General features: G+C 42.3%; 1 protein-coding gene and 1 long non-coding RNA gene across 9 annotated transcripts in view; one reads left to right on the forward strand and one right to left on the reverse strand.

The window, feature by feature from the left end:
* Positions 1-3,253: 3,253 nt before the first annotated feature.
* On the reverse strand, positions 3,254-20,965 carry LOC307041604. Of its 3 annotated transcripts, none has more exons than XR_013808814.1 (4): positions 20,066-20,413; positions 19,765-19,888; positions 3,704-4,392; positions 3,254-3,266 (listed from the first exon to the last, which is right to left on the reverse strand). It is a non-coding gene; the product is annotated as an uncharacterized lncRNA (long non-coding RNA). The 3 variants fall into 3 exon arrangements; XR_013808815.1 differs by adding an exon at positions 20,424-20,965 and having other exon boundaries at positions 3,259-4,392; positions 20,066-20,323; XR_013808816.1 differs by having other exon boundaries at positions 3,259-4,392.
* A 1,780-nt stretch (positions 20,966-22,745) lies between these two features.
* The window catches only part of LOC307039300 (zinc finger MYM-type protein 1-like), a 111,369-nt gene continuing 107,033 nt past the window's right edge, over positions 22,746-27,081 (forward strand). For 4 of the 6 annotated variants that reach the window (XM_079681207.1, XM_079681204.1, XM_079681206.1 and 1 more), the window contains exons 1-11: positions 22,746-22,798; positions 23,311-23,380; positions 23,728-23,923; positions 24,106-24,307; positions 24,514-24,589; positions 24,858-25,411; positions 25,518-25,774; positions 26,037-26,231; positions 26,410-26,506; positions 26,596-26,758; positions 26,920-27,023. Coding sequence is in view for 2 of the 6 variants with exons in the window: in XM_079681208.1 (XP_079537334.1) it covers positions 22,781-22,798; positions 23,311-23,380; positions 23,728-23,923; positions 24,106-24,307; positions 24,514-24,589; positions 24,858-25,138; positions 25,358-25,411; positions 25,518-25,667 (1,047 nt within the window). In the remaining 4 variants the exon portion in view is untranslated. Of the gene's footprint in view, positions 22,799-23,310; positions 23,381-23,727; positions 23,924-24,105; positions 24,308-24,513; positions 24,590-24,857; positions 25,775-26,036; positions 26,232-26,409; positions 26,507-26,595; positions 26,759-26,919; positions 27,024-27,081 lie in introns of all 6 variants that reach the window. The other 2 variants (XM_079681209.1, XM_079681208.1) reach the window with 2 other exon arrangements.

The following is a 27,081-nucleotide window of genomic DNA, read 5'->3' on the forward strand; positions in this document are numbered from 1 at the left end:
GATACTGCTTGTATAGCTGATCATTTGCCCGCGTATATAGGCCTTGAATGCCTCCCACCTCGTAGATGCTGATGTTTGAGTAGTGTTCACTTTAAAGTAAATATCAGTATTGTCCCCGACAAAGGTTAAGAACTGTTTGTCATGTAACCATCGTGGGCTTAATCGCCACATTGTTAGACCCCTGGTAGCTGCTTTTACAGTGTAATTGACTAGTAGTAATGCATGATCAGAAATGACAATGCTTTTATACACTGAGTCATTAACATTGTCTATCATAGGCTTAGAAATGAGGAAGTAGTCTATGCGGGAGTAAGAGTTATGTGTAGTAGAATGACATGAATATTCCCGTCTGGAAGGATTTCTATTTCTCCATATATCACAAAGATTTAACTCACTCATAAAGTGTTGTATTGTTTTCCTACTCTGCATATGTGAGGTGTCCATACCTGATGACTTATCCAGTTTCGGATTTAGAGTACAATTGAAGTCCCCTGCCATACATATGTGGCCATGTAATGTTGATAAAGTCAGAAACAAGTTATTATAAAACTGTGCATCATCGTTGTTAGGCCCATATAGACATACTAGATTAATGTCTTGATTTAGTAAAGAGCCCTGGACGATAACAAATCTGCCTGCAGTGTCTTGTATGAAATTATAAACCCTTAATGGCACAGATGAGTGTATCAGTATTGCCACCCCTCTGGCTTGAGAGGAAAATGAGGCAGATATGACTTGACCTTGCCATCTCCTTTGTAATGGAATATATTCACTGGAAAGTAAATGAGTTTCTTGAATAAAAGCTATCTGCGTTTTGAGCTGCTTCAACCTAGACATTACTTGTTTTAATTTCACTAGCTTCCTAAGACCTCTAACGTTCCATGAAATCATATTTATTTTAGTATGACCACTCATGATGTAAACAGTAAACTAAGCTTGTGTAACCACCTTATTAACCATGCCTTATAATGAAATAAAAAGAAAAAGTGTGCCTTTAGAACAAACAAATACAACAGGAAATAACAGGGGCCTCTCCTAAAGGAGGCAACAACAAGTAGACCTAGTCTAAACCCTGTGCAGCTAACCAAGCACATCTCCCCTCCCTCCCAAGTACCGGTTCCGATTTGACTAAACTCTGATCCTCTTGAGGAGCAGCAAGCAAGCAACCAGTAGTTGTTATAACACTAAAAAGAAAAGAAAAGAAAAGAAAAAGGTCGGAGCTCGTTCCGACTACATGCATATTTATATTACGAATGGTAAATACAATGTTCATTTGTGACCTTGTATCAGTCTTTGATTATTAGCCCGAGAGGACAGATAATGTCTCTATACTCCAATTTCCAAGCTCGTCATCAATCAGTCCATTTTAAAGCTTACCAGAACAGATCAATGTCGATTTCTTTCAGTCAAAGTCATCTGAAAGCCCTTCTTGGCGCGTTTCAGCTGGCGACTCTTTCTACACGTCTGGATTGGTATTCACCTTCTTCATCTTTAGGATGAATTCTTCAGCCTGGGATGGGGAAGTGAAGAAGTGCCATCTTTTGTCGTGTAGAATTCGCAGTTTTGCCGGGAACATAAATCCATATTCCTTGCGCATTTGGCGCAGACTTTGTTTCACACCATCAAAAAGTTTCCGTTGTTTCTGGACTTCAGTGGAAAAATCAGGAAAAAACATGACACGGCTATCCTCAACTGTGATGTCTCCTTTCAGACGTGCTGCTTTCATTACTCGATCTCTGTCTCGATATGTGAGGAATTTCACCAGAAGAATCCGTGGTCGGGTTTTATCCGACCCATCCTGCTCCCGGGTCTGTTGCGGCGTTTTCCCCAGTCTGTAGGCTTGCTCTATATTCAATGGCTGTCCCGTTTCAATGTCAAGCACCCTGGGAAGCCATATCATTAGGAATGTACGGGCATCTCCACTCTCCGATCCTTCGGGTAGTCCAACCAACCTCAGATTGGTGCGGCGTTGTCTGTTTTCCAGCTCTTCCATCTGTGAGATGAGCTTCTGGACTGTTCTCTGCGTAGCATTAGCTTGGGTTGCTAGCGAAGCGATCTGGTCCTCCGCTGTGCTAATGCGGGTTTCTGCCTCTGTGAGCCTTTCAGAAAATGCCCCGATAGCTTCTTTTATCTCTCGGTTGGAAGAAACCACTTCATGTAGTTGTCCAGAAAAGTCATTTCTCATGGATTGTATGGCTGCTAAGATCTGGTTCTCATCCTGGCTATAGTCCACCTGGGCTAGCATCGTGCTATCGCTAGGTGTCTGTTCGTCCGTGATGTCCTCGTGTAGAGTTCCAATTTCTGTCTTTTTATCGTCTTTCTGTCTTCTCCCTCGATTTTTCGACATTATCCGAAATAAAGCCTATATTGGCAAATGTTTTCGGTCACAAGTAGCTCGATTTGGATACTAAATATGGTAGAAATATATTAATTTCGTCGGAGCCTCGTCCCGCCCGACCTCTCAGCTGCGTGTCATAACCGGACCCCCCTGCTGGGTCCATTTTAAGGTCGGTTCGTACTGTCACGGTTTGTGAAACAAGCAGGACCCAAATGCAGATATAAACTGAAAACTTCCTTTATTTCAAGGCTATGATATCTCTATACAATGACAAACAGAACACTCACCGCAGAACTAGTCAGGGAACACGACGAACTGACCAAGACAGACAGACAACCCAGAACTTAAATACACACAAGACTCAATCACACAACAAGACACAGGTGAGGAGACAGGAGAAAACACAGGGGCCCAGGTGAACATAATCAGACCATTAGACACACCAGGGAAACTAATGACAAGAGGAAAACACAGGGAAAAGGACCAGACAATAACCCAAAGGAAAACATGACATGGAAAACAGCAAAAACACCCAAACCTACAAAACTATAAACGTGACATAACATGAGAATCGTGACATAGTCGCCACCATGGTTTGCTGTGCTGCCTGGGGATGCTCAAATCGCTCAGAGAAAGGAGTATGAATGTACGGCTTCCCCACTGACACAGAGCGCAGGAAAAAATGGCTGGCTCAAGTCAGCAGGAGCAATTTCACGACCAACAGCAAAAAAATATGTGAGGTTATTATATACAAACACTGCATTTGCACTTTTTTACAAAACGAAAACCACACCATTGGGAAAGCTTAATGTTTTGTTTAATACAAAAAAACAGGGAAAGGGTTGAAAAACACAGAGTTGAGACTCAGGGTGCAGGGTGAGGGTCTCAGTGCAGGTATTCAGGCTCCATTGAATCCCTGGTTCTTGTGCTGAAAGAGGGAGTAACAGACAGGAGAAAGGGTTATACACACCTATATAGCACACCTATTGGATGGGAAATTGCCTTGGGGAGATAAGGTGTGGTCTTTGTTCCCAACTGAAGTTATGGAACTTTATTATTTGTGAGTTTAACAAAGTATAACAAATGGCATCAGTAACAGATGTGATATGAATTTCTATAAAGTTGTCTCACATTCTTGGTCATATTTTATATACAGTATGTAATGAGTATAACATGTCCAGTAAGTATAAAGTGTTTCCTAATACCGTGTATTCAACCACTATGGAATATGTATGTGGGCAGACAAAACTGAGTTGTTCTGTGTGTGAAGTAACCTCAAGTCACTCCGCAGGCACATTTTGATGCAGACCAGTTTGCCAAGACAAAAAAGGGCAAGACTAGGCTGAGAGCAGAGGCTATACCCACCATCTTCGTGCATCGCCCTGTGGTCAAAAAGAGAAGGGCCCCTGCACCACGATTCACCACGGGACCTGTATCTACAAAGCCCATAGCTCATGATCACAGCTATAGTGTGAAAGGTGACACAGGTATAATAAGTATGAACTCTTAGTAACAAAAGTCATATTTCTTATTTTTAAGTGGTATAATATTTTAAATGTTCGAAAATATAAAGTGCCATGTCTTCTACTTACATTGGTCTCAAAGATTGGGGGAAGAAGGGATGAGGAGACTGAGAGAAAGGAAAGTGAGGGTGAAGAAAGATAGGACATGGCTAGTGAGGAGAGACAGGGAGGGTGGACACCACCCACTCAGCAGCCAGTCAGCATACGAGGGAACCAGCAGCCAGTCAGCATTCCTTTGAACCAGCAGCCAGTCAGCATACGAGGAAACCAGCAGCCAGTCAGCATACGAGGGAACCAGCAGCCATTCAGCATAAGAGGGAACCAGCAGCCAGTCAGCATACGAGGGAACCAGGAGGCAATCAGCATACAAGGGAACCAGCAGCCAGTCAGCATACAAGGGAACCAGCAGCCAGTCAGCATACGAGGGAACCAGCAGCCAGTCAGCATACAAGGGAACCAGCAGCCAGTCAGCATACGAGGGAACCAGCAGCCAGTCAGCATACAAGGGAACCAGCAGCCAGTCAAACAGATCTATTAAAAAAATTTAAGAGAAAATTAAAGAGCCAAGAAGGAATCACCAAAAAAGCAAAGTCTGCACTAAGAAAAATCAGGAAGGAAAATGCAGCTCTCAAGAAAACAATGACAATTAGGGACAACAAATATAAGAAAACGTTTTCAAAAGACCAACTTAAGGCATTAGAGTAGTAATATTCATCCCGCGTCCATCACATTAGTATGCATAGAAAGTGACAGGTGCTGTGACAGGTCACACCTCTCCCTACTTATGCTAATGAGCTAAGTCCCGCCTCCCCTTTGTTCGAGGTGTGAGATCTCAAGTAGGTGTGATATCCCAAGTAGGTGTGAGATCCGTCGATGGGAGGGGGTTGATGTGTATTCACAGGTGTGAAAAGCCCCCACTGTTGCGCCTTATGGTGTATCATAAAAAATGTTTCAATCACATTAGTATGCATAACAAGTGACAGGTGGGCCCGCCCCCAAGTCTATTAAAACAAAATGCCGCTTCCATCACATTAGTATGCATAAAAGTGACAGAAGAGCCCGCCCCAATTATGTGATGTCAGAAGACCGAGGGGGTGGAGTGAGATAAAAAAAAAAAGAACCCCGTGCAGATAAAAAGCCAGTCATTTCCAATCATCAAGTCATCTTTCCAAAAAGAAAAAATGACCAAGAGACGCCTCGATATGGGTTTAATCAGCGAGACGCCTGTGACAACTTACCGCCATCCGTCCGGAGCGCCAATCAAGAAACGGATGCAGTATATGTGCCGGGTTCAAACACCTCCGGTCGAAGATCTTGAAGAGAAATGGCTTCTGGAAAATGAACATGTTTGGGGATACGTATTCAACTATATGGCGAATGAACTGCATTTCTACAATCTGAAGAATGGAGAAACGTATGGACCCCACAGTGTTAAAGCAACGTTGACCTCAACAGATTGGGCTGTGTTAACTCTGGTGTCTTCCAGAGATCTCCACGCAACCATTGTATCGGAAGAAGTAGTGCATCAAGAAAACACTGTGGAACCAGCGGTGTACAAGATATGTGCAACAAAAAGCAAAGAAACGCAAACAAAAAGCGAGATCAAAGAAGAGTTTTCACCGTTACCCCTCAATGTGGAGGAAGAAGAAGGAAATATCCCCCCACCGCCAGAAGTGAAAAGAGTCCTGACAAGCACCGTCTGGGAAACTAAAAGCGGACCATCTGGACGATGGTATTACCGCGCAAGCCGTTTGATGACGCGGGGGAAGGACCCCTCTGATGATTTTGTTTTGGAGTATTTCAACTCTACATGCGGGGTTTCTCAAACATCCTTGCGGGTGCCTCTGACTGCTTGGCTGAAAATGATTGATGAGAAATCTACAAAGCTTAAAGAACTTTTTAAACAGAGTCAGACATCGATGGACATTATACTGGTGAAAAAGACTCACCTTTGCAGATGACTCCTCCTCCCACTCAGCATAACAAGTCCCCCCCCCCTCCCCAGATCATTTAAAAGTAAGGACCGCTCAAAGACATTCACTGAACACTAACCATGGATCTGAGAAAAAACAAGTCTCTCCCCGCGAGTTGCAGCCTGGAACAAACGCCTGGAGGACCCCCATCATCTCCAACAATCTGGAAACCCTATATCGACTATGGTGTTGCTGCCATGATGTTACTGGGTGGCTGGATATGGATCAACCTCCATCTACTCCATCCGTGTCTCCAGGGGAATCAACAGCTTCTTCAAACTCCTCGGTAGCAGGCATTGAATCGCCATGCTTTCCTTATGCTCCAGAGGGTGATGCTGCAGAAGGTGCTAGGACGGCTTCGTTCCTGAATACGGTAAAAGCTGTAGTGGTTCATCTGCTGGACAGGGTCCTACATCTGTACAGAAAGGAGAAATGTTACGGATGTCAAGTCGACCATCCCAGTCAAATTCAACATCAGTGTTTGTTTCCGACCGAAGAATACTATCTGGATCGACACTATGATGAAGTGGTAAAGAGACTGTGGACCGTTCGTTTCATTCCAGCCATTCGGGACGCTCTACACCAGAGACACCTTCATGTGTCGGCGAAGAGGATATTTGGAACTGCTGAGGCGATTCTGCACAATCTAAGAAACACAAGACTCTTTGAGGCTAAAATCGACAAGTTTTACAAACGGCTCGACGAGACCCAGACAAAGAATATAACAGCAGCCTGGGACTCTTGGCAGCAATAGGAAGAGTTTGATAGTTTTTTTTTCGTAAAAGTATGTTTTTTAATTTGATCTGTTTTATTTTTATTTTACTTGATCTAGTGTGTCCTTCCTAACAATCCCGTTTGTGCTTTTAAAATGTTTTTTTATTCTCTGTTTGGAGAAAATGTTTTTTTGATATATGTGCCAAATTAATAAAATGCGTTGTAAGAAAAACTGTTGTACTCATTACCTCACTGGTGCTGTAACAGGGAACATGTCTGAGAAACGTGTCATGCGAAGGGTGTATTACACTCCTTCTAATCCAGGGAGTTTAGGGGGCGTTGATAAACTCCATAGAGCTGTACAGATTGAAACGGGTAAACAAGTAAATGTAGAGAAAGTCAGAGAATTTTTATCTGAACAGGATGCATATACTTTGCATAAGCCGTCTAGGGTGCATTTTGTAAGAAACAGAGTTTTCGTAGTCAGACCGCTACAACAATTTCAAGCTGATCTCTGCGATATGCAGTCGCTGTCCAAACATAATGATGGTTTTAATTATTTGTGAACAGTCGTATATGTATTTTCGAAAAAAGCCTATGCTCAGGCAATAAAGAAGCAGACTGGTATAGAGGTTGCCCAAGCCTTTGATACAATTTTAACACACAGTCAGATTCCTAAAAAGATACAAACAGACGCCGGGAAAGAATTCTTTCACAAAGTTTTTCAAGCCTTATTGAAGAAACGAGGTATTGCACATTATGCAACAGCCAGTGATATGAAGGCGTGTGTGGTAGAGAGATTTAACCGTACGCTGAAAACTAAAATGTGGAGGTATTTTACAGCTAAAAACACTCATAGATATATAGACGTCTTACCTGAATTAATTGAAAGTTACAATAATAGGTGACCAAGGAAAATGCAGCTCAAGTGTTTCGCAACCTGTACACCCCCTCCAGCCATGGTAAAAAAGCTGCTACAAAAATGAACTTTAAGGAGGGGGAGCTTGTAAGAATATCCAAATTGAGAGGGGTCTTTGATAAAAAATATGAGCAGAGTTATACGGACAAATTATTTACGGTGTCTGAAGGCATACCTCGTCAACCACCTGTTTACAAACTCAAAGATTATGATGGAGAAGAGATCAAGGGGACTTTTTATGAGAAAGAGTTACAAAAAGTGAAGGTATCAAGTGACAAGGCTTTTCAAGTGGAGAAAATTCTGAAAAGACGTGTGTTGAGAGGGAAAAAACAAATGTTTGTATGCTGGAAGAACTGGCCCGAGAAATTCAACAGCTGGGTTGAGACTGGTGCCATCAAGGATGTATAAAAACAAACAGACTCAACGCTCAGTCCTTCATTACAGCCATGGAGATAAATGAAGGGTTCTACATTACGCTGCCGTCCAATGCCAGCCTTGATGAATTTCAAAACAATACAAGCTCTAGTTATCAGGTAAACCTAGCACAACCTTTACACTTGGACGGTTCGTGGCAGGTCGCCATGACAGAAATGTCATACCCCCACACCTGGTATAACATGCCTTTAGAAGTAGCCTATTTTGAATGGATAAAGAAACCAAAAGCCCCCGCGATAGCGAGCAAGTTAAAGCTTCAAATGTTTCGAGGAGGTTACTATAGTAGCATAAGTCAGCTCATGGTGGAACTCGAGTCCTGCTTCAGAAAAATTGACTCTGGTGTTAGTTTGTACTATAGTCCAATTCACAGGAAAATTGAATTTCAAGGAGATGGACAATATCGTTTTCGCTTTCCAAAAACCGTGGCTTATATGCTTGGAATAAAACCAGACCAGTGGCTCAAAGTTGATGATAAATCAGCAGCCCACCCCGTAGATATAAATGCAGGCGTAACTCATCTCTACTGTTATAGTAACGTGGTCAGTCACCAGCGGGTAGGTGATGCTTTTGCTCCTCTCCTGAGAACCGTAGATATAAAAGGGACATTCGGCGACACCATCACCCAGTATTTTAGTCCTGCGTACTACTTGCCGGTAACAAAAACGCATATTGAGAATATACAGATAGAGATAAAAAACAATCAGAACGAGCCGATAAAGTTTACCTACGGCAAGAGTGTAGTGAAACTTCATTTCCGACCTTCAAAAGCCGGGCAATCTTTTGCAAAACGATGATTCATCACGATCCACACCGTTTTGTGAGTTACTATGAAAATCAAGCTGGGGGGTCCTTGCCTGGTTTTTATGGAACACCAGTTATGTACGGCCGAGGTATTGGTTCTATATTCTCCAGATTATTTCGTTTTGTAGCCCCTCTGTCGAGAAAGGGATTTGCCATAGCTAAACCTCATCTGAAATCGGCGGCCAAAAATATTGCATCAGATGTTATCAATAAGGCTGTCCATAAATGTAGCAGCCAATCAGATCAGGGGTCTCAAGAAGGAGCAGGAGGTCTGATGGTTTTAGCAAGAAGGGCCAGGAAGAGACCTCCAGGAAAACGGGTTCCGGCCGGCGTTAAAAAGGGGAAGCACACAGTCAAGAGAAAATCATTAGGGAAAAAACACCCACGAAGAAGGAACGTATTGGGGAGAGATATATTTTAGAGTGTTAAATATGGCTCTTTTACATCACAAATCTGCTGAATGTAGTATGGCAGAGCTAGATTTATTTTCGGCTCCCATGACGCAGCTTTCTATCAATGAAAAACACTACACAGAGGTCCTTCCGTTGTCTGCCATTACAGATGACGGACCCATTGAATTTTTCATTCCCGGGGACGGGGATAAATACCTCGATATGAATGACACCTTGATGCATCTCAGGATTAAAATAACCAACGCAGATGGGACTAATCTGGCAGCTGATGCCCCCGTGGCCCTCGTTAATTATCCACTGAATACAATTTTTAACCAATGCGACGTTATTCTAGGGGACAGGCTGATTTCTCAGTCCAGCTCGACTCATCCTTACAGAGCGATGATTGAAACGCTATTGAATTATTCTGATTCTACTTTAAAAACTCAGTTCACTGCCGGTTTATTTTATAAAGACACCGCGGGAGCTATGAACTCCATAGTGATCGCTAATGGCCCTAACAAGGGTCTAGTAAAGAGAGCTGTATTCACAGCTGAATCTCGAGAACTCCATCTAATGGGGGCCCTGCACACCGATATATTTTTCAGCGAGAGGCTTCTCCTGAACTCTGTAGATTTGAGAATCAAACTCACCAGATCTAACGATGCGTTTACTCTCATGTGTGCAAATGATTCGACATACCGTCTAAAAATACTAGGGGCCTCACTTTTTTATCAAGAAAGCCACCATCTCCCCTGCTGTGCGTTTAGGTCATGCTGCGGCTCTGATGAGAGGGAACGCCCTCTATCCTTTATCTCGCGTGAATATCAAAACATACAGCATCCCGGTGAATTCCAGAATATGCACCCAAGAAAATCTCTTTCTGGGTAATATGCCTAAATACATAGTATTGGGTATGGTAAATCACGAAGCCTTCACCGGAAGGAGAACGCTTTCACCTTTTAATTTCCTTCATAATGATATGGAATATCTGGCTTTGTGTCAGGACGGTAGGCAAGTACCGGCCAAAGCATTCCAACCTCAATTTAACCAGGGGTCTTCAGTCAGAGAGTTTTACAACATGTTTACGGCTACAGGGAGACACATGAAAGACTTACCTCTGTGTATCGACCGAGAGGATTTCGAACAAGGATACTCGTTATTCGTATTTAATCTCACTGCAGGGGAAGATGCTGACGCATTGTCCCCGATTACAAGCGGTAGTTTAAGAAATGAGATTTCGAGTACCGCTACCACAGACTACCACTTTAATCGTATATTCTTGTTTTGATTCGATACTGGAGATTAATTCAAAACGTCAAGTGTTGGTAGATTATTCCTAAGAAGATATTACACCATGAATAATCATCAATTGGATAGTCTGCTACGTCATATGGTGGGAGACTCTTTTGGTGGGGTGTGGGCGTCAGATCAGCTACCCCGAGTAAAACAATTATTTAGATACCCTGTATACATGATTGTAAATACCCACCCCTCCCATATGCCGGGAGAACACTGGCTAGCAGTGAGTTTAGAGGAGGACGATGTGGGGACTTTTTTTGATTCTTTTGGCTTTCCTCCCGATTTTAGTCATTACCCCAAAAGCATCCTCCAATTTCTAGAAAAAAAATGTAAAACTATTTTACACCACAATCAACAGCTTCAGAATGTCATGTCTACAGCCTGTGGTCAGCATTGTGTTTTCTACCTGTGTAAAAGAGCGTCTGGGTTGTCTTACGAAAATGTGTTGTCTCTGTATCAAGATGATGTGATAAAAAATGATTCTGCTGTAACTAATTTTGTGAAAGAATACCAACGGTGTGAGAGACGTCATAAAGACACTCATTTTAACCACAGTGTTTGCTCTCTACAAATGTTTAAAGATTGTTACAAAATGTAGAAAATACAAATAAAAAGGTCTGAAGACAAAATTAATTCAGGTGACTCTTTCTTTTATTGAAAACAAAAATAGAATACAACTTTATGGGGTAAAATGTAACCAGCTGGGGCTTATTTTTCTATCTTTCCTTATTATTTTCTTCTTAAGAGGGGCACTCTGAGGTTCTTCCGCATCTGCGGTGTCTAGGGTTCCTGACACCTCACGGCTGAGGGTCGTTGGAGATGACTTATTATTTCCTCTTCTTCTTCTTCTTTTGGGCATATTTTCTCCATATAGGTCGCCCTCTTTGACTACACGATATTGTTCACGAGGTTGTAGGTTTTGAAAAGCTGATAGAGGAATGTTGAGCTCATTCATACTATTTAAAAAAAAAAAACAGCCTTTAGGCTCCTGGACATTTGTTTTATACGAGGACGACAGATGTCTAAATAAATCTAACATGTGTGAACCTTTTACAGCTGTACCCTTTTCTACAAATTCCCCCATGGGGGTCCATCCATCTGTACTCGTGACTAATTTACTCATAATGTACTCTGCATTCTTACGGTAACGCTTAGGGAGGTGTTGAAGTACCTCGTTCTTTATTTTATCATTGGCCATGTCATCCTTGTCTTCTCCTTTTACCAACCCCGTGTCTTCGGGTAGTGTTAAAGCAATATGCCGTTCCTCCTGCCCGTCTTGTTTGAGTAAGGTGAGATATCGCTGCAGCAAGCCGTTGTATTTTCTTATTTTTTCATAAGAGGGTCCTGTTTCGTTTAACACCGCTCTCTTTTTTTCATCCAGAGCATCTTCGGCAGTGCGTCTCATTGTTTCCTTACTATGGGGGTTAGTTACACCCGCCTGATTGAGTTGATTAAACTGGTGAGGTGATAACAAAAATATCTTTTGACTCATGATCGAATGATTCCTCCTAAAAGCTGCGCTAAAACGGGAATCACAGCACCTAGCAGAGGCAGAAGAAAGCCTCCAGATTGCTTTCTTAAGGCCTTAAATTTAGTTTTAAAATTGGCCTTTTTATTGGCCAATAGTTTGATAATCTTCTTTTGTTTTTTCAGTTTGTTATACTGAGCGCCAGATAGTGGAATGTTACCCTTTAGAAGATTTAAAGACAGCTCACAGAGTGATTGAAGAAAATCCGTGGAGCAGTTCTTGAGTATATCCTTGCGCTTCGAGGGCTTGGCGTTACAAAAGGCCTTCAGCATCGGCATGTTTCGTTTTAAACGGGCTGACATACTGTTTTAAGTTTTCGGTTTTGGTACATAAACAACTAACCACTGGTTAGGTAGTGCTCCCGATCTAAGTCTGTAGATGTCTGGACAGCTGGGGGTCATGTCTACGATTAAATAACCGTGAGGTTCTTTGGTGGCGTCTTCAAAACTCTGTAGGAAAAATGATTTATTGCCAGGGTATATTTGCTGAGCAAGAATGTTCATCTGCAATCTGTCTCGGGGGTTTTTAAACAAGACCATGTAATTAGTATTCAAACTAATGGTACGACTATTTTTCCCCTGATGAAAAACATTCTGTGTAAGCATCATAACACTCATATTCCTGTGATGCCGGTATTGGGTGAAAATTCTGACTACTTCCGGATGCTCGGAGACCTGAAATATAACATCGTCCAATATAATCAAATGACTCTGATTAGGAGGAAATAGAGATTCGTCTTCAAATGATTCAAATCAATTTGGCTGGGTGAAAACATTTTTGTCTCTTCTTATTATTTCTCAATACTCAAAAGGCAAAGTATTTCCTCCGTCTAGCAGACGTCTCTTATCAAACACAACTCGGAACTTTTTGGTGAATGACACATTTCTCAAAACGAAACCCTCTTTATTCCGTACAATGTTGTGTTGCGGAGCCTCAATTACCCTCCCCCTCTCAGAGTTTTGAACGTAGCCCTCCACCAGATCTGTTAGACTGTCAAAGTTCACTCGTTCACAACATTCGTGCGTTTGTGTGATCCCTTTCACTCTCATCACAACCTTTTTCTGATTTTTGGTTTGGTAAGCATAACTTTTAGGGCCTGCTGAAACAAACTCTTCAATCGTGTCGCCCCCCAGTTCATCTGTCAGATCCCTCAGATAAACCCCCATGGGCAGTGGAGTCTCCCCCTGTCTTGTCACATAGATTATACTATCTGTGTCGTAGTAGAAAACTCTGTGCTGTAATTTCTCCAACTCACTGTACAGTTTCAGTCTGGCATACGCTGTGGTGAATGCTGCAATGAATATGTTATCTACCTTGTTGGGAGGAGAATAGCAATTGTCTCCGTAACACCACTGAGCAACAGCCGTCCTGTCGTTGAGGAATGAGAAATACTTAACCTTATGTTTAGCTGAAAACAAGAGGTTAAGAAATTCTTCTGTTTTGGTCACAATCTTAGTCTGAGTCAGATTGCTTCTCTGGGCAAATTTGCCCCAGAAACTGTTGAGACATAGTTTTGACACTTGTCTTTTGGCTGGGTTTGATTTGATGTTATCTGCATCCAGCAAGATCCCCTGATTAGCATGGTAGTCTGTCACATACTTTTTTCTGCTCTCATCATCTGTGGCCTCTGAAGGATAACCTGATGCTTCTTGTTTGCCCTTCAAAAATGTGTGTATATAGTCTACAGAAATGCTGTCGCTTTTGTTCTCAAAATGCGACACCTCTGTGATCTGAGTCAGCTTGTACCCCATATCCAGGGCTTTGTTGAACTCTGTGGTCACCCAAACTCCTGTTAATGCTCTTTCCTCTTTGCTGTGCATGCAGGGCCCCTGTTGATTGTTAAGCTCAGCGCATGTACGGCAGAGGGTGAACACTAGCTTGCCCGCTGCAGTTCTGTAGGGCAAGACTGGAAAGTAAAGCCCCTTGGGAGGGTCTACTGTGGCTCTGATTAACCCAAAATAACTCTGAGGATCTTTGAAATCTCAGAATATGATCTGGGGGTGTCCAAGTGGATATAGGCCTGTACAGTTTACAAAAGGATAGAGCGAGGTGAAATCACAATAGTGAACCAGTTCATCGGCCGCTGCCGTGTGCCTCAACTTCACTGCACATGTCCTGCCCCCGTACAAAGCCTCCCTAGGGGTCAGTGGCTCTGAAGCTTTGTATTCCCTGAGGAAAGCCTGCAAATCCTGATTGGATTTTTTCATCTCACCCCACGTATGCTCCCGCATAACGATCACTTTGGCCCCGTGAACAGACTGTAGTTCATGCAGCTTTTCCTCGCTGGCAGCATGGAGCTGCTCAAATGTGCCACCTGTCAAGGGGTTTTTCTCATGACCCTTATAGCAAGATGGACACCCGTGATAGAAGCAACCAAGAAATTCCCATACAATCTTTGCGCCCGCAACTTCAGCAAAACCGTCCACGACAAAACGACCCACTCGTTTCTCACCCTCATTCAAAGCATGCTGAATAAATACACCTTCGGCTTGGGCCACCCACTCCAGCCACTGAATACCTGCGTCCGAGTACTTCTTGTTTTCACGGCGGTAGTCGTCGGGTGGGGGAATTGCTAAGGTCTTGGGCGGTAGAAAGTTTGTTGTAAAAACTTTCATGCACGCAGAAGCGATGGTCCCCCGACTAAAAGGATCCACTCCTGTCTCCTCGAGAAACCCTTTTCGAAATAAAGTGGCGCCCTGGGCAAGAATGTCAACATCGTTTTTACAGTAAAGCAATGCCTGCTTTCGAAAATCAAAAGTACCTGTGCGTACCGTCACATACCATGTGAAAAAGTCACTCTTTTCATCAGTTGTCATGCGCTCAATCCCATAACAGTGTGCTGGCGGGTAAGGTCCGATATAACTCAGATTGGCCTCAGAGCTGAAACCGTGAGGGAAGTACCCCTTGATTTTATCTTCAAATCCCAAAGCTTTTGGCATTGCTGCTAAACGCATAGAGAGATAAGACAGTGAGTCTATGTACTTTTGTCCGAAATCCTGGTCAGTAAAAGAGATCACTTTACTTCCTTGCATTATCAAAGAGGGTTTTAGCCAATGCTCAATCATTGCATTGATAATGAGATAGCTGTCAAAACCCTTAGCATTGTGAGCGATGAAGGTTGCATTTTTGAATTTGGGGGACCTCAAATGTGCCAGAAACTGCAGTGCACAGTCGGCACCTTCAGCGACCCAAATTTTGCCTGCAAGGGTTTTTGTACACACCAGGAAGGGGACATGTGCACCTTCTGCCTCCGCCATTGTCTCAAAATCATAAAACACAATGTTGTCATTGTGTTCTGTCTCTTTGGGTAACACTCCGATGTAACACAGATCATTTTCACACTCTCCTGTAGAAGCAGAGGGTAATTTCTCGCCGCATGTTTTACATTTATTCACCGCACACTTGTGTGTTTTATCTGCACTACTCTTGGCGGTGTCGTAAGAAAGTCGGCAATCTACACACTTTTTGTGTAAATCGCAGTTACTGGCAATGTCTGATGCTCTCTGTGTCTGTTTTTTATGTCGAGAGTGGCAGCCAGCCGTACGGCACGTTTTGTTACAATCTTTACAAAAGATGGGTTAAAACTCTTCCCGAGTACATGAGGGGTCAAAGCAGACAAAACAATGACCAGTACAAGTGTGTGTCCACTTCGAGCTGTAGCCTGTGTAACAATGTTCGCAGACATATGGAGAGCCTAAAAACCCCTTCAAGTTTTTAATCCCATAATAATGGTTTTTGAAGAGGAACAAAAACACAGTTTTGTCTCTTTTGGGGCCGTCTGTCTGGAATTTACAGTGGGCACGATCATCGTCGCCTCTGTAAAACACCACAATCTTGCATTTCAAACTCTCTTCGAATTTATCAATCTCGTTGAATGTCACAGCTGTCTGATCTGTCAAACCCACCCTCCTCTGAATCTGTATACCGTGTTCATAAGCTTCGCTATCAGTGATGTTGTTATGCCACAACATGGCTAAATTAATAGCAAAACACAGCTGGTTGGAAGGGTTCTGAACAACGTAAAGAAACCTCTTCTTCTTTCTGACAATTTCACTGTCCAACATTTTACTAGCCAATCGTTTCTCACCACCGCCACGGGGTGATTGAACAATTTGCACCACAAGCTCAAGATTGCTGTCTGCCATTACCTCCAAATTTGACTGCACTGCATTGACCAGGGCATCCTCAAAATCATTCAGATTATTAACACCATGGGCATTTAAAATGGCTGACACGTTAGCCTGTAGCTGTTCACCTTGCAGTTCAATCTGTACAAGATCTTCCCTCTCTGCCGGTGCAGAAGCCTCACGTAGCATAGCATGTACATTGCTCATCAGAACCCTATAATAGGCCGCAAAGTCTACGCCAGCGTTAGGAGGAGTTAGGACTAGAGTCTGACGCAGTTCTGTGTTATTGAATACAGGTCGAGAGATAACACATGTTGAGGCATTTCGGCTGGCGCCTCCACCATCTTGTAACGAGGGGGCTGGTGATTCAGAGTCACTCGGAATGTCATTCTGATCAACATGTCCACCACTTTGCATGGAGGAAACTGGTGATTCTGAGTCACTCGGAGTGTCATTAGCATATCCACCATTTTGGACTGTGTAGACTGATGATTCCGAGTCACTCAGAGTGTCACTAATATATCCACCATCTTGCACAGTGAAAACTGGTAATACGGCATTGGCTGAAGCTTTGCTATTTTGTCCATTCAGACGGAGTACATCGTCTGGGAGCTGATTTAAAAGCCCCCGGTTCTGGTAAGAGTCTAGTGCCCATTCCATAGCGTCATTTAATGCTGGAGAGGTTGAGTTTGTTTCAGAGGAGGGGGAATGTACGCATGCAACTGTTTCTTCTTCATTTGATTCACTGATACTGCCTGAACACGGAGGAGAAGACATGTCTCCAAAAGTGTATTCCTCCTCACTGCTTAACTCATGCATGTTTTGCATATCCTCAAGAAAAGACAGTTCTCTAGCTGTGTGGGGTTCTGCTTCTGCGGGGCTAGGAGATTTGTTTTCAGCTGAGCCTGCTATTTCACTGATATTGCCCGACCCCTGAGGAAATGACAGGTCTTCAAGTCTGTAATCCTCATCACTGCTTAGCCCACTTATGTTATGTATATCCCGAAGAAAAGACCTGTCTACATCTGTTAAATCATCCATGTTTGACCGTTTATGAAATCATTCCCCCTCAAACAAAAACAAAAAAAAACCAAAGCTAAATCAAAAATAGATGGGGCACCACTGAAGAAACATTTCACACCGCTTCTACATTTATGGACATAAAGCCAACATACCATTCGGATACATCATTAGCAGTTTACATGAGACCCGTCCAGCTTATTCAGTTGGTGTGACCGAAAAGTTGACCTCAACAGCAGCAGGGGTCCTCTTGATAATAGGGGATAGCTCTATAGAGAAAAAAGAGAGAGAATAAAAAATAAAAAAAAGAGGATAAGTATTTTTGAACACAGGATTATACGTTTAACAAACAATTCATTTAGCGCTCATCTTATAAAATAACCATAAAAGGCATTTACCGGTATGATAACTCGTCAGGAGTGTGTCAGGGCATGAGGTCAATATCGACCTGATTCTCAAGCAGATTCTGTGTTGAGGGTCGACCCCCACCTGCTGAAGAGGGGCTGTGTCTGTCCGACTCGCTTGGGATGTGTATGAACCAGTCACAGGTGTTACACACTGAGATCAGACACGAGGGCAGGACGGGTGTGTAAAAAACTCCAGAAAGGAGTCCTCTTCAGGGGTCGCTGCTGGCTGGCTCACGCGGGGAATTCATCGCCTTTTAATAGAAATGAGTAAGTATATTAAAAACATTATTTTGGATACTTTACTCGTAAATTAAAAAAAAGCCAGTAAATACAATAACATCCAAGCCAAGCAACATTAAATAATTACATGCTATTATAAAAATAAAAAGTACTTACCAGTGTTTTTCTTCCAAAAGATCAGATCCGGGGTCAGGAAAAAAGCACACAGATGATCTGCTACGGTCACTTACTGCATGACCTCTCTGGTGAATCTGTAACCCTTTATAAAAACCCCAGCTGAACTAGCTAGGTTTATGGCTCTAAAAACCCACCAATCGGATTATTCCTAGTTGTTTTACAAATTAGCATCACATTTGTTTTTTATGACAGAGAAAATACTGTTTAGGCTTATTCATATATATATATATATATATATATATATATATATATATATATATATACACATTGAAAATATGTACATACACATTACAAACATGTAGATAGTAGACAAAACAAAAAAAAAGAATTTCCCAGCCTTTCTGTGTTCTGATCAGCTCTGAATCAGCATATTTTGGTCTGGATATATTGACACCCCCGAGTCTCCTCTCAAAAAAACCCTCCTACCTGCTTTTTCTATACTTTTACAGCCTCAGCCGACTGCAGGACCTTGAGTGTTAAGAGACAGGAGTCTTCATCTCCATGTGAAGACATCCGTGACTGATTCACACACGCACCTAGGAAGGCAAAAGGTGCTTTCTTTGTTCTGATCAGCCCCAATCTGCATACTCTGTCTGAATACATTGAGAGTTACTTTTGACTCTAACAGTGTTCCACTGGAGTCATAACCTTCTGAACTTATTTCTTAGCAGCAATTCGGTTTTCTTTTTAATGGTCTAGGTGAATTTTGGCTTCTTTTTTTTTTTTTCTCTTGCCAAGATACTTTTTAGACACACTTTGAGGTATGCAAAGCCTTAAAACTAGAACATTGATGGCTGGCTTACGCTGCAAACTTCATCGCCTTTTAACAAGAGAGTAAGTATATAAAACGTTATTTTGTATATTTTACACATCAGCAGAAACAGAGAGAGAGAGAGAGAGAGAGATGGCAGGAAGGGGGGAGACATTCCCCCCCCCAACTCTACAGACACAGGCCATAGAAAAGAGGAAAGTGTGACATTAGGAAGGCAAAAGGTGCTTTCTTTGTTCTGATCACACCGAATCCGCATACTCTGTCTGAAATACCTGGAGAGTTACTTTTGTTATAGCTTTCAGAGCTTTCTGAACTTATTTCTTAGCAGCACTGGGCATTTTTGTGTTGTATTGTATACAGTTGAAAGTGCACAGATAAACAGTCAAGCATGGGCGGTAAAAATGTGTCTCCTCAGGCTCTCTAATACACACACAGTCAGGTCTCAAAACGAGGTGCCTGCCTGCTTTCCAGGACTTTTTACAGCCTCTGGCCGACTGCAGGGCCATGGGGTGTTAAGACAGGCACCTATAGCTCTGGAGTGAAGGTCTCCACACACACACACACACACACACACACACACACACACACACACACACACACACACACACACACACACACACACACACACACACACACACACACACACACACACACACACACACACACACACACACACACACACACACACACACACACACACACACACACACATCCTTGGGAGGACATCAGTGAAGGTCCCCACACCCACACACACACACCCCCACAAACACACACACACACACTTGGGGCGGGCCCACCTGTCACTTTTTATGCATACTAATGTGATTGAAACATTTTTTATGATACACCATAAGGCGCAACAGTGGGGGCTTTTTACACCTGTGAATACACATCAACCCCCTCCTATCGACGGATCTCACACCTACTTGGGATATCACACCTACTTGAGATCTCACACCTCGAACAAAGGGGAGGCGGGACTTGGCTCATTAGCATAAGTAGGGAGAGGTGTGACCTGTCACAGCACCTGTCACTTTCTATGCATACTAATGTGATGGAAGCGGGATGAATATTACTACTCATTAGGCAGACTCACCACAAAGGGGATGAAATGGAGCAATGAGACAATTAAGAAGGCTTTAAAAATTTGCTTTGCGTGCGGACCAACGGGTTACAAAACTCTGCAGGAATTGCAGATTCCCCTTCCAGGAATAAGGACACTGCAAAGAAGGATGCAATGTGTTAAGTTTGAGCCTGGTGTGTAACAGCTAACATCACTGCCCCTCCACCCGTAACATCACTGCCCCTCCACCTGCCAACATCTCTGCCCTCCACCTGCCAGCACCCAGCCAGAGGAGCGCAAACAACAAAAACAAGCAAGGTGTCCCTTCATGTACCTGGAAGTTTGGGTTGGCAAAATGGAGTAAGAGAGGGACTTGAAAAACCTTGGTGGCTCTCTACTCATGTTGTTACAGTTGTCTTGGTTACAGCTCTCAAGTTTTTTTTTTTTTTGCCATTTCCACATCTTTAGAAAATATGAAATAAATGAAGTGAAATCAACCTCTTCTCTGGAGAACAAACTTTGATTTCTCTGTCTTGTGAGTTTGCAGTCTTGCAGTTTTGCTCCTCCACCTGTAACATCACTGCCCCTCCACCTGCCATACAGTAGGTTACAAACAAGATTACTTATATAATACAGTGATAGAATACATGTTTAGTATGCTTACTTATATAAAACAGTAGTATTAAACTTACCTTGTGTTTTCACTCTCACTTAAGTCCCTCTACCTTTGCCATCAATCCAAAATCAGCTGAGCTGCAACATTATACAGACAGGTAATAATCAACATAATCACAAGGACACAATATGGCTCTGCTAAAGACACTCACTCTTACACGCACCAAAGTTATATTTATCTAATATTTAACTCCCTCCACCCCCGCATACAATCCTGTTTAGAAGCCCCTCTTCTCTAATTCAACAACGTTGGACGAAATGACATTAAGAGAACGGAATTTACAATTAAAAGGCTGTTCAACGTGTGTTGCTAACTTGATCCGGTATCCTAGCTTTATCTGTTATCTGTAAACGTTCCCTAAATCTACTAATTTAGGGATAATCCACTGACATCCTTTAATACACATGTTAATTTGAATCAGATGAACTGATAATATCCGCAATATAAATCTTTAAATTTCTTCTTACCTTTAAAGGTCCGTCACGAACGGTCTATTATGCTGCAACTCCACAGCTCTGCTAGCCTTGGCGATAACTTCCGGGGAACGATTGAGAGGCTCCACGATCCGCCATTGCTGTAAAAAAGTGGTCCATTGGAGTGAACGGAGATGACGTAACTCTCAGTCTATACGGCGCTGGCTAGACCCTTCTCAATATTTCAAGGGTACTACGTCATCAAGTGCTGCCGAAGGACTGTTCCAATCTCCAGCATACTTGGAATTCCACCGAGGCCACGTCCTTGGTTTGGGGGTAATTTCGAGGCTGCACATGGGTAGACTTCACGTCCTTCAAATCCCCACAATGCTTTGCGCACGGACCAATTTCAAAAACCCTTGCGGAGAATGGCTGAACCGACGCAGCACACATTTAAATGTAAGTACTGTATGTAGTGGCGTAGAACATGTGTTGGTAAATATGTTACTTTGTTGCATTTGTTATCACCAAAAATGTGTTCCGTGAAAGTAAAGCAAGTTCATAATTAGATAGACATCTTGAGTTATTTATTTTCGGTACAGTTTATGTTGAAACCGTTAGAGAGAGTGGCACACTTGTTAACCTGTTCCATTCTTCTTTTTTTTCCGAAGCTGTGTCTTGGAAGTACTTGCTTCGTTTCTGAAGGAAGTGACTTGCAAGTATGCGACTACAAAAGCCAGTATCCTCGCGATTGAGAAACGGCCACAGACACACACACATTTGCTAACACACAAACATACACGGCAACGCCCACCACCAGCACACACACACACAATGGCAGATGCAAATATCAGCGAGAGCAGCAGCGCAACTTGGAGATATAACCACTATTTTCAATTTTTCGGGATAAAGGACGCAAAAAATATTACGGTCAAATGTAAATTGTGTGCAGGGCAGAAAGCATTGTCCACATCGAATAACAGCAATGCCAATCTCCTGAAGCACCTAACTAATGTACATGGGGCTATAAAACTTGTCGCCAAAGACCCCACCGTCTCAACCACCGGCAGTGAACCAGATGGAGCAACACTAAGCAGCCAAAAAACGATTTTTTAAAATCGCCACATGTCACCCAGAGTCAACTAAACAGATTGATTGCTGAAAATAGTTTGTTTGTCTTCAGTGTCAGTCTGACAGTTTATTATTTATTAAATTGTGACTGCCAAAAGAGTGTAGTTCTTGTTTAATTGTTACACTGCCAAAATAGTGTAGTTGTTGTTAATGATGTGTACACTGCCAAAAGAATGTAGTTGTTTTTATTTCATATTGCACTGCAAGTGCACTACTTACAGTGTTGGGTGTAACGCGTTACAGTAACGTAACTACTTTTCCCGGGTAAAAAGTAGTATAACGCGCTACTACGGAACATTTGGTAACGTAACGTAGTTTCTTCTTCAATTCGCCGCAACGTTAATTTTCCCAGGGACGAGTGACAGTGTGACACACTGCCTACTCAGCTACGTGCTTACGCAGGCACGAGCTCTCATTCCACACTGTACGTGATAGAGGCTGCCCTATGGCGGCAAATCTATGTCATAAATCGCGAGGGCATATGAGATCCACGCGAGCACAAGTCAAGCAGCCGCGGACATATATTATTTTCGCGAGCACTAAAACGGCACTCGCGCGAGAGCAATATTGAAGCCTGCAGGGGAGAAACATGCCTTGAGCATGTGCAGCATCTACATGAGCTCTCCTTGGTCTCCTGCGCTCTCGCGAGCAATTCCTGCTCTTCTGCTCGTGAAACTCTGGCCTGCTCTCGCGCGCGGAGAAATGTTAGCAAGTGGGCGTACCGTGTCCCAGTAACGCCAAATCTAATTGGTTACACCCCTCCTCTTTTATGATTGGCCGTTTTCCAATGAAGAGGGATATCGGAGCGTGAAAGCCCCGCAGAAGAAGAATGGCTGACGACAAGGAGGTACGTACAAAAACCGGACCTTTAACTATGCATATAGAAAACAATGGTTTAACATAACTATAATTTTATCTGCTGGACGGGCATTTAAGATATTGACATTGCATTATTTACAAGCCACGGCATAAGAAGAAAGTGACACAGCTGTCGGCCCGCAATAATAAAAGTTAGCTAAAGTTAACTGTTAGCAGATCTGGATAAACAAGACGACATGTCTTTGCACTGTGATTGTGACAATCAATTTGACTATTTCTTGTTTGTGTCTGTTATAGATAGATAGATAGATAGATAGATACTTTATTTGTCATTGTAACAAGTACAGTGAAATTACATCGACTCAAAGTGCCAGTGCGCAACAACAAGACAATAATTTAAAAACAGCAAGACAGTATAGATAGACAGTATAGGAAGACATGATCCATTTACACTTGAAGCGTTATTTGTCTAAAATGTTCATTTATGTGCATTGTCCCTATTGAAATAAATGATTAAATGAAAAATGCTATCTATTTTAGTTACAAAATGCTGCCAGGCGTGTCGTTGAGTTGTTGAGAAGTGCCTTGGCTGAACCAACTTCTCAAAATCGTAAGTGAAACTAGGGGGAGATCACTTGTCTTCACAGATTCATCTAATGGCCAGTCGTTTACAAAACATTACAGCTGCAGTCTTGGCCGGAGGAAGCACGCCGAGGTGTTTCAGTGACAGTTTTCCCAACCTATATTAAAACCAGAGGGAAAAACTGAATTTCCCCATGGGGGATAATTAAAGGTTCATCTTCTTCTTGTTCTTCTTCTATTTATTTTCAGGGCTTGTGACTATCTGGGTAATCTTTAATTAATGAAGCCTTTATATATTCTAACTACTTTACGTATTTAGTACTCAGTTTATTTAGATTCTAGGGAATCATAGACATCTTTAAATTGTGTTCACAGATGAAGTACAGGTTCAGGGAGAGCAGGTGGAGGTGGGCAACAGACAGCCTAGTATACAGAGACAGCAGCAGTCTGCTCTTGGCAACAGGCAGCAGGCTGGGACAAGGCAGCGTCAGGCAGTCCAGGGGCAGAAGCAACAAAGGACCCCTGGCTTTCCTTCTACAGCAGGAAATACAGTGGACCAAAATATGGCCAGGTTTGGATCCGTTAGGAAATAAAGATAGTTCTGAACTTAATTGCCATTGTCATAACTCGGCAATTGACTATAATTCAGGGTATTTTTTCATAGAAATTAACGCTCTTCAGATCGTTTCGAATGAATATATTGTATAACAGCTTCTTAAATGCCTCTCTTACACATTGTTTTCAACTCCTCAGGGCTTTCCCCGGCCTATTCAAATCGGGTAAAAGTTATACCCCATCTCCCAAAAGAAGGGCTGTTAGGTCAACCCCAATCCAGTTCTTTCTGCTCAATAAGAGCACAGAAAGAACACCAAAGTCATCGGATGAAATGGTCCTTCTACAGGCTGGACTTGGCAGGAGGAATCTCAATATCCCCGAAAATGCTGACCACTCCCAGGTAAGATAGAACAAATAATAAGGGAAGGAGTCAATATAATATAAGAAGCACTTTATTGATCCCACTTTGGGGAAATTTTTTATGTATTACTGTAGTTTCCCAATCCACTGAAGTACTACCCGTCACAAATCAGCTTCAACAGTGAAGTGAAGATGTGTGGAGGGTTATAGTTCTAACTGCACACTTGTTTTGCTCTTCCCACATAGATATCATATATACTTATGGAATCATATTCCAAAATGGTACCATTGGAAGGGGCCTGGATGCTACATAAAGCTGCTGGTAAGATACAATCTCCCTTATTAAATTCAACTGTGGTCTAGTATTTCTGCAGTTAAATCCTATTTATACCCTCTATCTTCTCCTACAATAACTGCTCTTATAATAGCTCATTAATGGCCTTGATGGTTAGCATATTTATCTACCCTCTTGTTTTTAGCAATCCATGAGAAAGCCTAACACTGCAAGTGTGCATCTTGTTCAAATCAACTGCCTCCCCTAGAACATTCTGTGCATTAAATAACATCAACTTGTTTGTATTCCCACATAGGAGGATCAGGTCAGCGGAAATTAAGTGTTTTGGCACCTGAGGCAGAGGGTTACACGGGGGCCTACCTTGCCAAAGCTTTAGGTGGAAAAGGCTGTCTCTATATAATGCCCATCCAGGACACTTTGGACACCTCCCCCTTGCCCTACTCATCGAAGGACTTCGAAAATATGCCAAAAGCCAGATGTGCCACGTGTCATCTAAGCATGCCTGTCCAGCTGTTGGCTTTACATGCACAAGAGTGTGAACCAAGCAGCTGTTCTGACCGCATGGATCTGGAACCGGTAATGTTATTCCACAAATAACTATGCAGGATCATTATCATCCTGAATCGACAGCTTTTTTAACTGGTTAGATTTTCAGGATCTGGACTCAGATTTAGATGAGTCTCCAGCTACAAGCAATCCTGGGAATGTAAGCTCACTAATATTGTAGGTGTTTGTTTCTAAACAATTTTCATTGTATGTGTCATTAATTGGCAGTCTTTCTACATTTTATTATAGGCTTCTCCAAGTGTGCTGCCGTGTAGGACCTCCTGTTCTAAAATCGATATTAAGGTAAAATCAGGGCATTATTTATCAATTACATTATTGCAGATGATGAAGGTTTCTGCGTCTCAGTAATTCACTTGAATATTTGCTCTGCTTTTCTGTATTTTTAAAGGTGGCCTGTCCATTGTGCTCAGAGTTATTTCCTGAGTATTTGGTTGAAATACATGCCAGCACTTGTAGAGAAAGGGTTTTTTTTCTCCTATTATGCACATTCTTTATATACTTTTTTCTTGCAGTGTTAGATATTGTAAACCATGATTAAGGCATGCCCCATTGAAATATTTTTTCCCTCATCAGTACATAACAGTCGACACGAATTATCGATTTGGAAGAACATGCCAGTGAAGAACTGACAGGGCGAGAGAAAAGGTAATATGCTTAAAATGTACCTGTAATTGCTTATTTTAAACAAAAACGTCCTGCAGTTATTGTGTTCACTATTTGTGTTAATTGTACTGTTCATCAGTTGCCCTACATTGTTATTGTTATGCCTTGAATATCATTTAAAAGACGCCACTTTACATCAGTCAGGGGTCGTCAGTTTACTCAATGATACAAAAGGGGTCTCTTAAGGGAAAACGTTTTGGATCCAGTTGTCTAATCAACTTCTAATTGTTCCTTCTTGCTGAAGCCATCGAAACACTTAGTGGACGAGTGGACACAACGACACTCTTTAATGTTAGTGTCACTAGGGAGGACATGTTTGAAAGGAGTTTAGGGCAGTGGAGACGTCAGAAGAGGTCTTCTACCAAAAAACACCTCCGAGTGTCTTTCATTGGAGAGTCTGGAATTGACCATGGGGCTCTCAGGAAAGATTTCTTAACAGGTATATGTTTACCTCCTTATAATAAATGAAAATATTTCTCAGTTGGGTTCTCTGGTTGCATGCAATTTCTGTGCTTGCACAGGTTAAGGGCTTTGCATGACGCGTGCTGTTCTTTAACATATACAGTGGTTTAATTGAGATTATCAATGTATTGATCCACTTTTCCTTTCAATTATAGAAATGATGGCAGGTGTTGAAAGGAAGTTTTTTCAGGGAGGGAGTACAGGGAAAACCCCCAAGTACTCAATTACTGACTACCACAAAGAGCATTTCAAGTATGTAGAATTGTGTTCTGCAATGTCTTTTCGATGTTTATTTCATTTATTAATAATGTCTATGCATTGATTAAACTTTGTTAATGCAGGACAGCTGGAGAGATTATGGCAGTCAGTATAGTACAAGGTGGTCCTCCACCTAACTTTTTCAGAGAGTGGTGCTATGGATACATATCCACTGGGGAGATTAATAGAGATTCCATTTCCAAGGAAGATGTGACTGATCCAGAGCTCAGCCAGCTTATGGAAGAGGTAATATTTGTCTTCTCCTCAGATACTCCTTCATATAACATGACGTTTGTTTTAGTATGGTTGACACACACACCTCTTTGTAGTGTGAATATTTTCTAATTCTTAAAATAAGCTAAGGCTCCCATGACTTACTGTGTGATACTGTTTTTCTAATTGCAAAGGTTGAGATAGCTGAACCTGAAGCTATGTACGACCTTCTGGATCGGATAACAGCATGCGGGTACAGTGGTCCTGCAACGTGGGAGAGGAAGGAAGACATAATAAAGTATGTACATATGCTAAGTGATTTAACCCATAACAACCCATGTTTAAAACCAATCAAT

This window comes from Notothenia rossii (genome assembly GCF_949606895.1).
Source record: "Notothenia rossii genome assembly, chromosome: 5".
NCBI classification, from domain to species: domain Eukaryota; kingdom Metazoa; phylum Chordata; class Actinopteri; order Perciformes; family Nototheniidae; genus Notothenia; species Notothenia rossii.